We start from the raw sequence: 15767 nt of genomic DNA, 5'->3' as shown, positions 1-15767 counted from the left end.
CTTGGCTGATGTGAGAAATTTCGAAACTCGTCATTGAATATTAATGCATGTCCAGGAATGTGATTATCAAGTCATTAGATGCTCAGAGTGAAAATTTGCAGCACATTTGCCTGTTATTTACAGACTCTTTTGAAAGGCTGTAACTTTCAGGAGAATTATGCATGCATGAATGCTCTTGTCTGCTTTTTTTATCTTGATGTTCACTTACGCAGTTTTAATGATGGTTTAATGAGCTCCTTGTTTAGGATTCATTCACAATATTTATTAAAAGAGCATGGGCTACTTTTATATCTTTACAAAACGCAAAATTGGCAGACGTTTAAAAAAAATGCCTCTTTAATCAGCTATTAGTTTGGACTGAAAGAAGCCAGAAATACTGCGCAACACTGATTCATCTGGTATGCTAGCTATGAATGGCAAATGCATGAGGCTTAGACATGGCATTTGACATGGAATGGCAACAGATCATATCAATTAATACTTTTAAAGGCACATTTTATACAGTACTTGCTTCTAGAGTGGACTCAGAATGTTGAAATGCAGCGTATTTAACTGTCAAAGCTATTGGTGTTAATCTGTGATTATGGAGGTTTGTGGTAATGATAAGCAAGTGCAACGTTACTTTTTACATCACAATGGCGAGAGCCAGGCCTTCACAGCGATGAATATTTAAACATCACTCGGTTTGATCTTTGAGGCTTTCAGGTCTATAATAAGACCTATCTGATTCTGTGACTGATTCTTCGTCAGAATATATCTGTTGTAAGTTAAATATTCCGAACATTCCTGTCATTGAAAATGTACTTGTGCAAGAAACAATATACAAAAAGAATGTAAATTTGTCACGCGCTAACCAAATAGCCTAAGTACAGTCCATAGGAAAGGACCTAGTATTGCACACTGAGCGGAAACGATTCTGTGATGACTTTCACATGAAAAGAACATTTCATCATAGCTCAACAGACAGGCCTAGTGATGTTCAGTAGTGTGGAACACATTTCATTAAGTCAAAGCAGCCTCCAAACTGGTTTTGTTCTCAAATTATCGATTTATAGTAAGTGGCCACCTTAACATACATATTAATTTGACATGCAGCACATTTATAATTTCTGCACATCTTAGTATACAACAAGTGTGTGGGAACTAGGGTAGAGGTTAAACTAAACCTAGACACTGGCTCTACCAATAAGATAAAATTAATTCTACTTTCTTCGAATATACACACACGTGACTCGTTTTCTATTATACCGTATGACTGGTTCACACCCTCTGAGTTAAAAGTAGATTATTTGATTACAAACTGTTCTTTTTTCCAACTTCTACTCGTTTGACAAGAATCAACAACAGTTGTGGCATCTAAAATGAAAGACAACATTGTAAACTATGCCATACTGCATACGTATTTTGAAATAATATTCCTTCACATGTTTGGATCCACACTTGAAAGTTTCATATTGTCCCCACAAGGGAAGTGCATATTCTTTTTTTTCTGCTTCCCTATTCAAAACTATTTCACATTGACAGAATCAAAGCAGGTAATATGTTAATACATTATAAAAATCCTGTTCAAATGATTACAACCATAAAACATACTCCATAAAATGAAAGAAAAAAAAGCCAATAATGATTTGAATGATGGTCAGATAAGTTACATTAGACACTGTTCGTAATTTCCTCATTTAATCAAAGTGCACATCAAATATGACCCACTTTTCCTCCACTTTTTACTTTGGATTGGCCTGTTACATTATTTTGCAAGCTGCCAACTAAAGAATGTCTTTTCTGTGCTATTGTTCTTTGATATCTTATTTAATATAACATCAAATGCAACACAGGCATTATCTCTATTCCTTTTTCACATTAGATCTCTCCTTTTAAAGACCCCCAGGGTGGAAAGGACAGCTCTGTAACTCTGCGTTTGCTGTTTTATAACCTTTTGATCACTGCAAGAGGCTCATTTTAATTTTACAATTAGGCTCACAAATAGTTTTGTGGCAAATTTATCTCATACGTTAACCTATTTGAATCTCCAGTGCAATCTAGGATTTTTTTCCTGCAGTAAAACAACTAATTCATGTATTTCTAGAATAACTAGAAAGGTTTATGATCTTACACTGCATAATTCAGTTAAATGCAATTGGGGTCTATAGGCCAGAGGTCTAAACCGTTGAGGTATGGCTGTAGTTTTGGTCTAGAAAATTAATAAACATATTTCACCATCAATGGAAAAACCATGCGCATTAGCGTATTAAACTAAAGCTGCCCTTCAATTGTTCACTTCGCCTTTGACTGTATTACGTTTGATATCAATTTCAATATCTCTCCCTTTGTGAAATCTTAAACAGTGTATCTTGGTTCACTGCATTTAAATGAGCTTGGCAAAAACCGTACTATTTAAACACTTTGTGGGTATGTGAATGATGTACCAGCACGGAGAGCAAGGTGGCACACTAGGGCGTCTTTCCTTTTTCAATAACAAAGACACACCCCCTCACTTTTCCAAAGCATGATTTCAGCTAATTTGTGAGCGTTCGAAGGGGACAATGTGTGCTGATTCACAAAGTGGGAAATCAGGAAAAGAAAATAAGAAAAGAATAGAAAATAAGACAAGAGAAAGAAAACCAACCCCCTAAAACCATATGTATTTACATGATGACAAACACCACAGAAGAAAATTACCATCCCAACATAAGCAATGCTGATTACAATCCCTCGCTGCTTTCCAAACACACTGTACCAGATTGGATCCAGCCATCAGCAATGTCAAAGGATCTGTAAATGCTCAAAAGGGTTCTTTACAGTCATTGTGTATGGCCGTCCCCAGGGCTAGTAAACGCTGACGAGAGAAGAGAGAGCCAGGATCAGGTACCAGCAGGCCAGCAGGACTTCAGCGCCTCCTGTACTTCCATACGGAGCGGTGTTGGGTGCTGTAAACAACAGAGCAGAGACACACGCTGATTAGCAGATTCTCCCTCTCTCCTGGCAGCTAGTCATAGTCTCAGTCAAGCAGTACCTCCTCCCTTTTCATATGAGCAGAGCTCACGCTGCCTGCCTTCACGCTCTCAAATCAAGACTCACGACGGGCTCGCATGCCGGAAGGAGTCCTTCAATAAGATGCCTTGTTTTAAACACGTGCTGAGCACTTCAAAATAAGAGGGTATAACAATTCGTCTCAAAGATGTGATCATGTTGCTTTCTCTGCTTTTACCTTTGAACCTGCTATAACGCATCAAATCCATTTCATCCCTAATGAAAATATATTTGCATAAAACTTTAAAATATATGCAAAAACTTGCTTACATGCTTCTAGGCTGTTCTGGGTGGTTGCCAGTATTGGCACGTTTCTGTGCGATTGCTAGGGTGTTCTGGGTGGTTGCCAAGGAGTTGCTATGCAGCTGTTAAGATGTTATGAGCTCATTGCTCTGTCCTTTGCTAGGGTGTTCTGGATGGTCACCAGGGCTGCTGCTATGCAGTTGCTGAGGAACTGAGGAACTCTGAATGATTCTTAATGCACTGCTACAATATGTGGTTGCAAGGGTGTTCCTATGTAATTGCTAGGGTGTTCTGGGTGGTTGCCAATGAGTTGCTATGCAGCTGTTAAGATCTGCTGAGTTGCTATGCAGCTGTTAAGATCTGCTATGTCCTTTGCAAGGGTGTTTTTGATAACACCAAGGTACTTTAAAAGGACTTCTATTATGCAAAGTTCACTTTTACAAGTTGTCTTGAAGAAGCTAAAGTATACGCAATAAGAGAACTCAAAGAACTTGATCAGTATGGATAAGTGATGACTGTGTGAAGGAATATTCATATGGACTCAAAAGGATTATCGATATGATGGACATTGATAAGGAATTTTTGTTCCCATTTAGAGATGTTGATGATGGGGAGTTGGTCAATATTCAAATGGACTGTGTGTCTGACCACTTACAATGTCACTGTAAGTACGATAATTTGAATTTTAAATCCTTCAATCAAGCGGATCATAAAATGTACGAGATTGAAAATGATATTGACCCGGAAAATCACTTTTTTAATGATGTAAATAACAATTGTTGTGAGTATTATACAGAAGATAAATTTAATAGAAATGTGAATATGGAGGGGGCATTATCAATAATTCATTTAAACAGTAGAATTCTTTATAAAAATTTCATACACATTAAGGATTATTTGCGTCAGTTTAATAAATTTAATGTGATTGCTGTGTCAGAGACTTGGCTTGATAATGAGAAAATACATAGTAGAATTGGAAGGTTATAATTTGTTTACAGTAAACAGCGTTAATAAGAAAGGAGGAGGAGTTGCTTTTTATGTTGACACAGCGTTAAGATCTAATTTGATTAAAAGTATGTCAGTGACTATAGAAAATCTTGTGGAATGTATAACTATAGAAATCGATATTGAAAGATCTAAAAATATAATTATCAGTTGTGTGTATAGGTCACCAGGAACTTGTACGGATACCTTTAAGAATAAATTATTTGGTATGCTCGATAAATGGAATGAGAACAAAGTACAAATTATATTTGGAGATTTCAATATTGATTTGTTGAATCCAAATGGAAATAAGAGAATAACAGATTTTACTGAAACACTATATAGTAAAGGTCTATTTCCTGTGATTACAAAACCTAGTAGAATAACTAAAAATACTGCTACATTAATAGATAATATATATACAAACAAAATTGAAGGAAAAATAGTAGGAGGATTATTTATAAATGACATGACTGATCATTTTCCAGTTTTTGCAATCTTTCAAAGATTATTTGATAAAACAAAAGGATAAATAGTTTTAAATTAATTCAGTATAGAACACCAGCTCTCAGTGAGGACTTAAAGAATCAAAATTGGAGCGAGGTTTATGCAAGTACAGATCCTAAGATCCTGCTTTTTTGTCCATATTAATAAAAAAATATGAAAAACATTGTTTGTTTAAAAGGACTGTAAAGAAGCAAAAAAATGAGGACAAACCATGGATTACTAAGGGAATAGAGAAAGCATGTAAAAGCAAAAAAGGAATTATACAGGAAATTATATGTTATTTATATGTTTATATGAAATGAATATGTTACTGTGCAGTTGCTTGGTGGTTGATAGTCCAAAAAGTATTATTCACATCCGTAGCATGGTACGAGGCAAAGTTTAATCTCCAAGCATGAGCAATAGTAATAGTGATGCCTGCCTTAACAAACCCACTGATAAGCCTGTACTGCTGACGCTGGGTATGTTCATATTTTCCCAGCCAACACAGATCTCGGTGGCTGAAAGCCTTCAGGTCTGTCCCCGAAGCAAACCAACTTGAGTGTAGTACTCAGGAGAGGTGCTTCAGAACAGGTGTGAGAGTGTACAGGCATTCATCTTCATGAGAGTTTTTGTTTCACAGCTTTGTTAATGACAGTGGCCTACCTAAGGAGATTAGTAAATCACGCACACACACACACACACACACACTCAGGAGATTACCTGTCCAGGCTGGTACCACTGACTTTCTTTTACATCCATCCAGCAAATTTTCATTGTGCACGTTATTTGCGAATACATGTAATGACAGTCATCATTAATGGAGTCAATATGATATGGATTCATTTGTTTGAACTGTTTTCCCCGCACTGAAAGCCACAATAAGGCTGAATCACGGCATCAAATGGCACATCTGACAGTAATAAGTATGTTTGTGCACGGAAGGTTGATAAAATAATTGCTTTGTGACAAGTCCTCTCACGAATTGCAAAAAATGGGAGATGAAAAGCCGTGCATCCATTTTCGCTTCCATTCCAGCTTTTACGGCTTTAAATTACCAGTGTTGCTTAAAAATCTTTATACCAAAAAATAAACAGCCACCTGCAATGGGAAGCCCAGAATATCAGAAATGGGTATATGAGATAGAAAATGATGCAAATTGTGATGATGCGCGCGAGATGCATGGTCAGGAAACGAGGAGAGCAAACTGCCCTGTACACTGCGGCTTCATTCTGCCTCCATCCAAAGCACCGGATAATGACACAGTTTTTGCTAGGCAGAGAGAGTGGAGCCGGTAACCATGGAAACAGCTCACATCCTGCGCTGGCCCCTTTGCCAGAGCCACAGAGTGTGCACAGCGCTACCAATGGAACAGAATCATTTAGGCTATAGGCACCTGCTGCAGTATCTAACTATAAGCGCTCTTCGTCAAAAAACAAACAACGCCATATGGCCTGTGAAAGGTAAAAGGACGAAACGCTTTGTCCCTACAGTATATTTCTTTCCAGTGCCCCATCGGACTAATAGCTACTGGAACGTCAGTGATGATTCAGGGTCGTGCCAGAAACATCCTATCATCTGGCACTATAGAAGCAATTAAGGAAAGCACCAATATTACCTGCCTGGCTGCGTTGTGCAAGTTAGGGAGCTGTTTAATGTCCCACTGCGTCTAAATCAGTCTGTTGTTGTGACGGTGCAGGTTGTTACTGCACTTGCCATTTTAATTAACTCAACCCCTCCCCATCCAGACAGTGGCTGCCTTGTGATTACTCTGCTTTAAATCTAAAGTGTGTAAATACAGTGAGAAAAGAGGTTATTGCACCAGCTTTTACAACAACATGGCGGTGCCACAGAGCGAGGTTAGTACAGGTATTAGGAACGGCATGACATTTCGCACTTAAAAACAAACTGTCGGATTAACCATCTTGAGATTCAAGAGCGTCAATTTCCTCATTAAATTCGGATCAGGGAGTAATCAGTCATGTGCGTCTAAATCATGGTTTTGCACTCTATCTAAAGCACGCGAAACCTTCCCTTTGTATGATTATGAAGAGGACACGTAATATAATTCTGCATAATGATCGCCACAGACAGAAGTTTCTGCACTGCCTATATATAGGTACAAGACTCCAATTAAAGCAAATGAGAGCTCTTCCTCTGTTCTACTTTGTGTATTTGTTTTGGTTGATTTAGTTAACAGCTTAAGTTTTTTTTAGGCATAATGTTGTTGGTGTGACATGGCGCAGAATAAAAAGAGGGGCTGCCATCCTATAATCAGCTGTTAGTTCGAGTCCCACCATTCCTTTTAACTGACACAAGACCCATCGTTAAGCTGCTTAATGAATTTCATCCTTCCATTCAATGCTCTCTCTCTTTGTGCTGCTCTTATGCTGTGATAAAACAAGTTTCAGTTATAAGACTATTTAGACAGTTTCCAATTTTTAGTTTATTACTCTAAAATAGATAGTTTTGGTTCTGATTAATCAATTCCTGAACTGAATTTGAGGAAATACTATTGAAATACTATTGAAAGTAAACTACTGTTTGAGGGCTGTAAGATTTTATTTTATTTTTTAAAGAAATTAATAATTTTACTCAGCAAGGGGACATTAAAATGGACCAAAGTAACAGTGAACTCATGTACAATGTAAAACAAAATTATATTTTAAATAAATGTTTCTTTGAACTTTCTATTCATCTAAGAATTTTGAAAAAAAAACAAGTATCATGGTTTTGACAAAAATATTATGCAGCACAACATAATTGATAATAAGAAATGTTTCTTGAAAACCAAATCAGCACATTAGGATGATTTATGAATGTCATGTGATACTGAAGACTGCAGTAATGGCTGCTGAAAATGTAGCTTTGCCATCACAGGAACAGATTAGAAATGATAAAATCGAAAACAGCCATTTTTTTTTTGTATATATAATGTCACAATATTACTGTTTTCTCTGTATTTTTCATTTTGAACATTAGTGCAGATACATTTAAATATATATTCATATAACCCCAATAGGTCCTCAATTATTAACTGGGTGAAAAAACCTTTAATTTCCCAAAATTCCATTATGTTGAATTTCTTTAATTTGCCATTTAGTAAATTCCAGTTCCTGACATTTCAATTGAAATTCCACTTCAACTTCCTCTGTGAGATGGTCAGTTTCTTTCAAATCTGAACTAAAAGGGAAGCAGTCTTTTAAGTCTGAATTTTGCACAACCCTGATGGCCCTTAGCATCATTAATGTTGGTTCAGTATCCAATAAAATAAATCATATTTGATATACATAAAGTAAACGGTTTCAAATGTGTACTGTTGTGGAAATTCAAAATCATTCGTCTATAAAACACATGCAGTACAGCAGTGGCAAACGAAACAGCAGTTTACATAATTAAATGAAAGCAATCATCTCAGTGGTTATGTGAGGGTGGCCGTATCTCCATGTAATCTGCACAGACGACGGCTGGCTGCAGCCCTTCTCCCTGGAGGCTAGTCTTCTCTGGCTTGGAGAGAAGGGTTCAATGTCCTTGACCATCAATCAGTGGCCTATTGTTCCCTCTACTGCCTCCAGAGAAAGGGGCCTAAGCTTCTGCCGAGTCCTTGGCAAACTGGCGTAAATCCCACATCTCCAATCTTGGATTTGACAAATATTCCCTTTAAGTCTTCTTTCAGTATTTCTGCTCTCCATATGATAAACTACCTAATTCCCTGCCTCATAATAGAACAAACATGAAAAACGTGTTGTTTTCCTCAGCTTGCTGTCGCACAAACATTCAGCCGGTTGGTTTTGTAACGGAGGTTGTCTTGTCCCAAAATATAACAAAGGTTAAACACACACAAAAAAAAAAATATCTGAAGCGGGAATCGAACCCCGGTCACAGTCCTAACCGCAAGACCACATCTTGTTGAAGAATAGTATCAGAAAGAAAGCTTTCAAGGGTTGTCAATTTAACATATTCATTTAGCCCAATTAAGCAGACCATTATAAGTATGGCCCTGTTCACGCCGCTCTTGCTTTTTCAGCAAATACTGATAAATGTGATTTTATCATGTCAATATGTCTTCATATAATCTGATTAATTAATCTGATTATCATGCAATTAATTTAAAAAATAATTATCTGACAGCTCTAATATTCCTTGTTATTTACATGATAGTGGAGTAATTTTAAGAAATAGAAATAGAAAAACTATAACTAAGTTCTTTTCTTATCCGTAAAATCTGAATGCTGCAAAGAAAAGAACGATTTCTTCCTTTATGCATTAGGGCTGTCAATTTAACTCATTAATTTAGTATAATTAAGCAGCACAGAATGAGTAAGGGGTTGTTCACACCGTTATTGAATTCAAAAACAGCTGGATGGAGCGCAAACAAAATGGAACAGAACGCAGGGGTTTGAGATGTTTTTCTATATTGAATTACCTCAAACTTAACACAACCAAAGACGTCAGCATGAACAACAAGACATGGCATGATGGAAAAAGATGCCAGTCTGAATGATTTATGTAGATCTACAATTAAAAAATAGCACAGCGGGAACATGCAAAAATGGATTGCTGTGAACTGTAGGCCTGTGATAGGCTGATGTTGAATCATACAGAAAAAAACCCAATCAATATAATCACTTCTAAAGCAATGTAATGTAACCGAATTACCTTTATTTATAGGCTTTTCTCAGCAAACACTGATTCATGTATTATATTGTTATATCATTTAAACAAATAGTCAGAATATCATGTAATCCACTTGTAAACTCTCTAATATTTATATGCTGAAATGAATGTGGTATGAAAGAATTCCATGTCCATAAAACAGGCACTTTTAGTATTTTTTTGAAAGAATGTGAAACAAAGAAACAATAAAAACTGCACAAAGACTTTCTAACAATGAGAATAAATTATTCAGTACATAAAACAAAACTAAACGCCTGCCATTACAATCTGAACAGCAATTGACAGAACAAACACATGGTGAACAAGCCACCACTATGAGTCAAAATTGAATAGCACTTGGAGAAAGTCAAGTGTCTGTGTAACTGTCTGATCAGTTTTGAGTTAACCACCTTTCTACAACTTGGGATACTGAAAGAGGTTGTTATTTTTGACACAAATGTTTATGATGTTTCTGCTGCGATAATGATAATGGGTTTGAAATCCCAGGAATGCATTATCATAAATAGAGCCTAACACTATGTGTGATGGTCTGATGAAATAAAAATGAGCTAATTTCTGATTCAGCGCTGAGTAAAAGCTCATTTCAATATTGTACACAGAAGGAGTTCACCTGACATGCTGGTATTGAATAAGACTCGACTGCGTCTCTGCCTGGCCTTGAGCTTCACCTGAACACCAAACACAGCAGGAACTCTTTTTGATACGAGACTGCGGCAGACAATATAAAAACAACAAAAAGACATTTCATTTCACTTCCCTTATTATATGCACTTTTCAGCACAGGTGGCACTCACGTACTGGACTTCCTTAAAAAGAGACATATTTTGTGTGATAACCATCTGCTGCCTAGTCACTTTTTAAATTTAACCAAACATTCTTCCCCCTCAAAGCACAGCTCATCCTCAGGCTTGTCTGTTCAGAGCGAGGAAGCGTGAAGTTATTGCCTGTAATTGACCCAATGTATCGATTGATCATTGCACTGCATACTATTTCCAGCACATAATTATGCCTACTGGGTTTTGATTAGATCGCAGTGAGCTAAAGACGTCACCGAACTCTTTGAGAATCCTCTGGAAAAACAAAAAGGAAACACATCTGCTGTGGAGTAAACATGGGAGATTCGGTGTCTATGCCTCCTTCATCAACAAGCGTCCCATGGGTGGCGTAAATAATGAGTACCATGAATTGGAGCAGTAATGCAAGGCTTCATTGCTGAATCAGCCAGTGCTGGTATAATCTGGCCATTTGTCCATTCTTGCCCCTCCTTATGTGAGACGACTAATGAAAAACTGAAATGCAACTGTTTGAGATTCCCTGTACTGCATCTTCACTCTTCAAACATGTTGACATTGGTATAGATATGCTTTTTGGGGGATAAATGGCATAACATGTCTATTAGCTTATCCCCAGTTGTAACCACCTTTAATTTTATATCTGTAATCTTACATTTATTATACAGTTGTGCTCATAAGTTTACATACCCCTTGCAGAATGTGCAAAATGTTAATAATTGAAAAAAAATAAGAGGGATCATGAAAATTGCATGTTATTTTTATTGTCTTGCCTTGCCTATTTAGTACTGTCCTGAATAAATTATTTCACATAACAGATGTTTACATATACTCCACAAGACAAAATAATAACAGAATTTATAAAAATTACCCCATTCAATATGAATCTTAATACTATGTGTCATTTCGACTGTTTTTATATTTTGTGATAGTTGTTCATGAGTCCCTTGTTTGTCCTGAGCAGTTCAAGTGCTTGCTTTTCTTCAGAAAAATCCTCCAGCTCCTCCACATTCTTTGGTTTTCCAGCGTCTTCTGCATATTTGAACCCTTTCCAACATTGACTGTGATTTAGAAATACTGAGGACAATTGAGGGACTCATGCACAACTATTACAAAAGGTGAAAACATGTACTGATGCTCAAGAAGGCAACACAAGGCATTAAAAGACAGGGGGTGTACATATTATTATTATTGTATTTAATATTTCTCTATATCTGTTTTAGCCTTGGTCAGAGTAAGAGAATTCTTTTGAAAAACATTACAAAGTCCTACCAACATCAAACTTTTACACGGTGTAAATATTTATTAACATTTGACAGCATATCACCATACAGGACATTCGTGTCACTGCTTGACATTTCAACTACCCATTTACATAAAGAATTTATTGTTTTATATAAAAGTAAAAGAAGCATAACATTAAACGCAGCATGTAATGCAACATATAATACCACCAACTGTGAAGAATTTAATATGCAATATCAAATTTCCCTAAGCACAGTCATGCACTAAGCCCAGATAATAAGTGTAGTTATGTTTTATGGAGAATGAAGTTAAAATATGCTGTGTTGGGCGGGGATTCACTAATTAGCATATGTACAAAATCTACATGTTTTAAACAGCAACAGCCACTTTAAGCTTTTATCTGAGATCATCAGATACTTCAAACTCCAACGCATTAAATATGAGTCAATTACATGAGGATGAAACTCGGGACTGAGGAAAAACACGGATGAAAGCCATAGTGTCTACGAGTGAGCTATATTCATTCAGCGCACTATTTATGTTATGCACTTCTAAGAATGCAAAGATCACCTGCTGAATACTAAAAATCAATTTAATATATGTACTATTCCTTTCTATTCTTCTTCTCCTCTCAGGATGTTTTTTTGTAAACAATTCACACTGCTGCAAGGACAGGGGGAAATGGTGCTTTTAGCCACGCAATGCAACAAACCATTACCACAGGCAAACAAAGTGTATTCTCAAGATAAGCTCGAAGTTACATTATTCGCTAGTGGTTTTCTCACGTTTTTATCTGATATCGTACCATTAGAGTCTTTGGACTCTGGAAGCTTTTGGGTCAGACGCTGTATCTCATGAAATATGAAACATGGTACCTCAGAGTTATCCATTTCTGTTGCTGTTTGTTTTAATTCAAAATTCATGTAGCCGGGCCTATAAGCCATACCGATTGACAGGACTGCTAGCACCAGACAGTCTCTACAACAAATACAAGGAATCTTGCAAACAAGCACTTCCACGCACACAAACCATCAAATGTGATCACCATCAAATCCAGTCTATCCTTTCTTCCGTTGCTCTATCCTTTCAGGCACTCTGACACTATCTGTGGGACTTACAGCACTGCAAAAATACCAAACTCCCCACAGTGACACATGCACTTTAGCTTGATATGGATGCTGTCAAACTCTCATCGCTTCAGGCCAGGAAGTGCTTTATACCTTTGTGTTTGAGCCTTTCTGGAAGGGGTCAAAAATTATTGATCAGCCTTACTTGATGATTCCTGACAAATTAGGCTGGGATATTGACCCTTTCTACGACCCCCTCTGGCAGCCGTGGTGCAAATTACATGGCAGCCCTGTTAGAAATACATCCACCGTGGGGAAAAATCCAGACTAGAGCTGGAGAAACAACACAGAGACCCTTTAATGTAGGTATTCTGTGGTTGAAAGTAACATTTAAGCTCAAAAGTTGTACATAAACATTGCATGAATGCTTGGAAAGAACACAAATGTGTGTTAAGAATACTTAAATAAAAAAAAGCTTTTGCACTAGTGAAGGATCTCTTAATAGTATGAGAATAAAAAAAAAATGAAAATGACTAGAAAGTGTTATTCACATACCTCAAAATATCTATTATATTCAACAGAAGAAAGATGCTCATAGAGGTTTGGAACAATTTGAACGCGAGTAAATGATGACAAATGTAATTTTTGGATGAACTATTCCTTGAAATGAAATGTGAAAATTAATAAAATAAAATGAAGTAAAAAGCAATAAACTAATTTGTTTTGCCTGTGTAGCCCACTACAAGAACATGTACCTTTTCTCCTCACACAAAAATGTGTATAATGTATTCCGTAAATCGACATTAATAATCATTATTACAATAATCAACAATAATATTTTTTTGGTCAAACTGCAGCTCCACCCTGTAATGAGCTCCTGATTTTAAATTTGATTTATATATTTTATTTTAAGTTACATTAATTACAACATGTTTTATTGATCAGAGGACTAAAGTATTCTGATTTAATTAATGAATTGATTACATGTTAATATTTGACATAAAAACAACAGAGATACATTAATGTAATTCTAAAAATACACAGGGAAAAAATGCCATATGAAATCAGTTACAGGGGGCAAATATTGCCGCCAAATAGAAATGTTAATTTCAGATCTTACATAAAAAAAAAACATAACAACAACATAATGTGTTATACTCTATCTGTTTTTATTCAGTCAGAATACACAGCTATTTTGGAATGCTTTTCACTGCCAGACGGTTGTGGCATCTATCAGCAGGGGCTAAGAGGGCCATGCTAACCAGACAATGCCTGACCCCTTGATCACAGCGACAACTACCTTTAGGGCACTTCTTGTGCATGACAACAGATTCTGTTACGAGTAAAATCACGAAATTCAGTGTTTCCAGTATTCATCTGATTCTACCACTCCTCTCCACATTATGGAGCTGACAAAGCCCTTCAAATAAGTTATGTTCATGAATAAGATTTGTGGTGTTTGAGGTATTGTTAATCTCTAGGGAGCAGCCAAATTACCTTCTGCCAGGAAGCTAATGATAAAATGTTCACAAGCATTTTTGAAAGTGTCAGTTCTCCCATCATAATGAAAATCCAATTTTGTGGTGGTTCACTGTCAATTAATACGCTCTTTCAAAACAGAGAGAGGTAAACCTTAGGAATTCTACAGTACCTTTCTCTTGCACCTCAGACTATTTTGTACAATTGAAAAAAATCAGTCATCCTGGCTGTTCTTAAGAAGGGATTAGAAAGAAGAATTTGGTTTATTTTCATTTCAGTAATATTTATACAGCTACTTCAAAATTTACTTTCTAATTTACTTTTTCGTATTTGAGATGAAGTCTACATTGTTGGTGGTAAAAGCATAAATAATTAGAAAAGTAAATAGTACGAGTCAAACCACTAAGTGCTTTGAATACTATTTAAGACTAATTAAATATACAAGTCAAAAAGTAGCATAAATAATCTTTAGCCAACCCTTGAATGAGTTTAATATTCTACATACAATTCAAAGAAAATTTGCATGAAAATTGCATTCTTGACATAAAAACGATAAGAGGGCAATGCTTTAAGTGCTATATGAATGCATGTATGCATATATATATATATATATATATATATATATATATATCATAACAATACTAAGATGCCACAAATACTGTACATATACAACACATTTCCATAAAAATTAATGTTGATTTATTCAATGCAAACTAAGTATTAAATAAATTACTTATTGTCTACAAAAAGAAAATCTGAATTAAAAAGTGAGGTATACTTTCATAGATCTTACTTTATGATTAAAACATTTTCTTGCGCTGAATAACAATAACATTGACTAAATATCTAATCATTTGACCTGCATAATACTTCAAATCACACGTTCTCTACAGACAGGAATTTTTTTTATCAGTATTTGTTTTTTTTTTGGTCAAGAGAAATTTAGCTAATTGTGAGACATTTGGGCTGCTTGTTGGTCTTATTTGTGGCATGGCCATGAAGCAAAACTCAGCTAATAGTTTCATATCTTGCTTTGCCTTTGAGAAAGAGTAGATGAATGTGGCATCCAAACAAACCCGCCACCCACTGGGTCCTTCATTAAAGACATCGAAAGAAACCAATACAAGACAAAAACAAATTATGCTCTTCTTTCAGGATGATCGAAAAATCCAATTATAGTTATTTGAATAACTGTGATTGAGATTAACCCTTGGAGGAGCCAAAAGGAGCCAAATGCCACGCTCTGTGTATCAATAGATTGCACGTTTATACTAGCACCAAACAATATCTGACATCTGCTTGTAAAATAAAGTCTCTTAAGTGAAACGGTTTTCCCTCTTCTTTCCCCAGACAGTGAGAGACACCTCTGTCTCAGCGCTCCAAAAGACCTGCTACTCATCTAAAGAATAAACCCACTTCAATCATCCAAATGTCAACAAAGAAAAGGACACACTATCAAAAACTAATCTCATGGAAAACATGTACAGCCGTTAGAAATAAACAACCCAAGGTAGCAAACATATCTCTGGGAATAATAATAAAAAAGCCCCCCTTCAAGAACACTTGGGTGAGGGAAGCCAAGGTTTTAATACTCCTCCGTTTCACTTTGACGATGGCGCATGAGATAAAGAATAACCGGGGTAACGCTGTAACACTCAAAAGGTTCTGTGACAGTAAAACACTATGAAAATTAAAGCAAAGCAAACTCGCTAATCCTCTTTTCTCAAAGCAGCTCAGACAAAAGTGTCTGCCAATCCTTCGCATA

General features: G+C 36.2%; 1 protein-coding gene across 3 annotated transcripts in view; it reads right to left on the bottom strand.

The window, feature by feature from the left end:
* Window positions 1-1035: 1035 nt before the first annotated feature.
* Window positions 1036-15767, bottom strand: part of LOC306879444 (neuronal growth regulator 1-like) — a 109315-nt gene continuing 94583 nt past the window's right edge. For all 3 annotated transcript variants that reach the window (XM_079432393.1, XM_079432394.1, XM_079432395.1), the window contains one exon: window positions 1036-2927. In XM_079432393.1, coding sequence (XP_079288519.1) covers window positions 2827-2927 — 101 coding nt within the window. In that variant the 3' untranslated portion in view covers window positions 1036-2826. The remainder of the gene's footprint in view (window positions 2928-15767) is intronic.

Source organism: Barbus barbus (assembly GCF_936440315.1).
Source record: "Barbus barbus genome assembly, chromosome: 13".
Lineage (NCBI taxonomy): Eukaryota > Metazoa > Chordata > Actinopteri > Cypriniformes > Cyprinidae > Barbus > Barbus barbus.
This window is presented reverse-complemented; position numbering and strand designations above follow the sequence as displayed.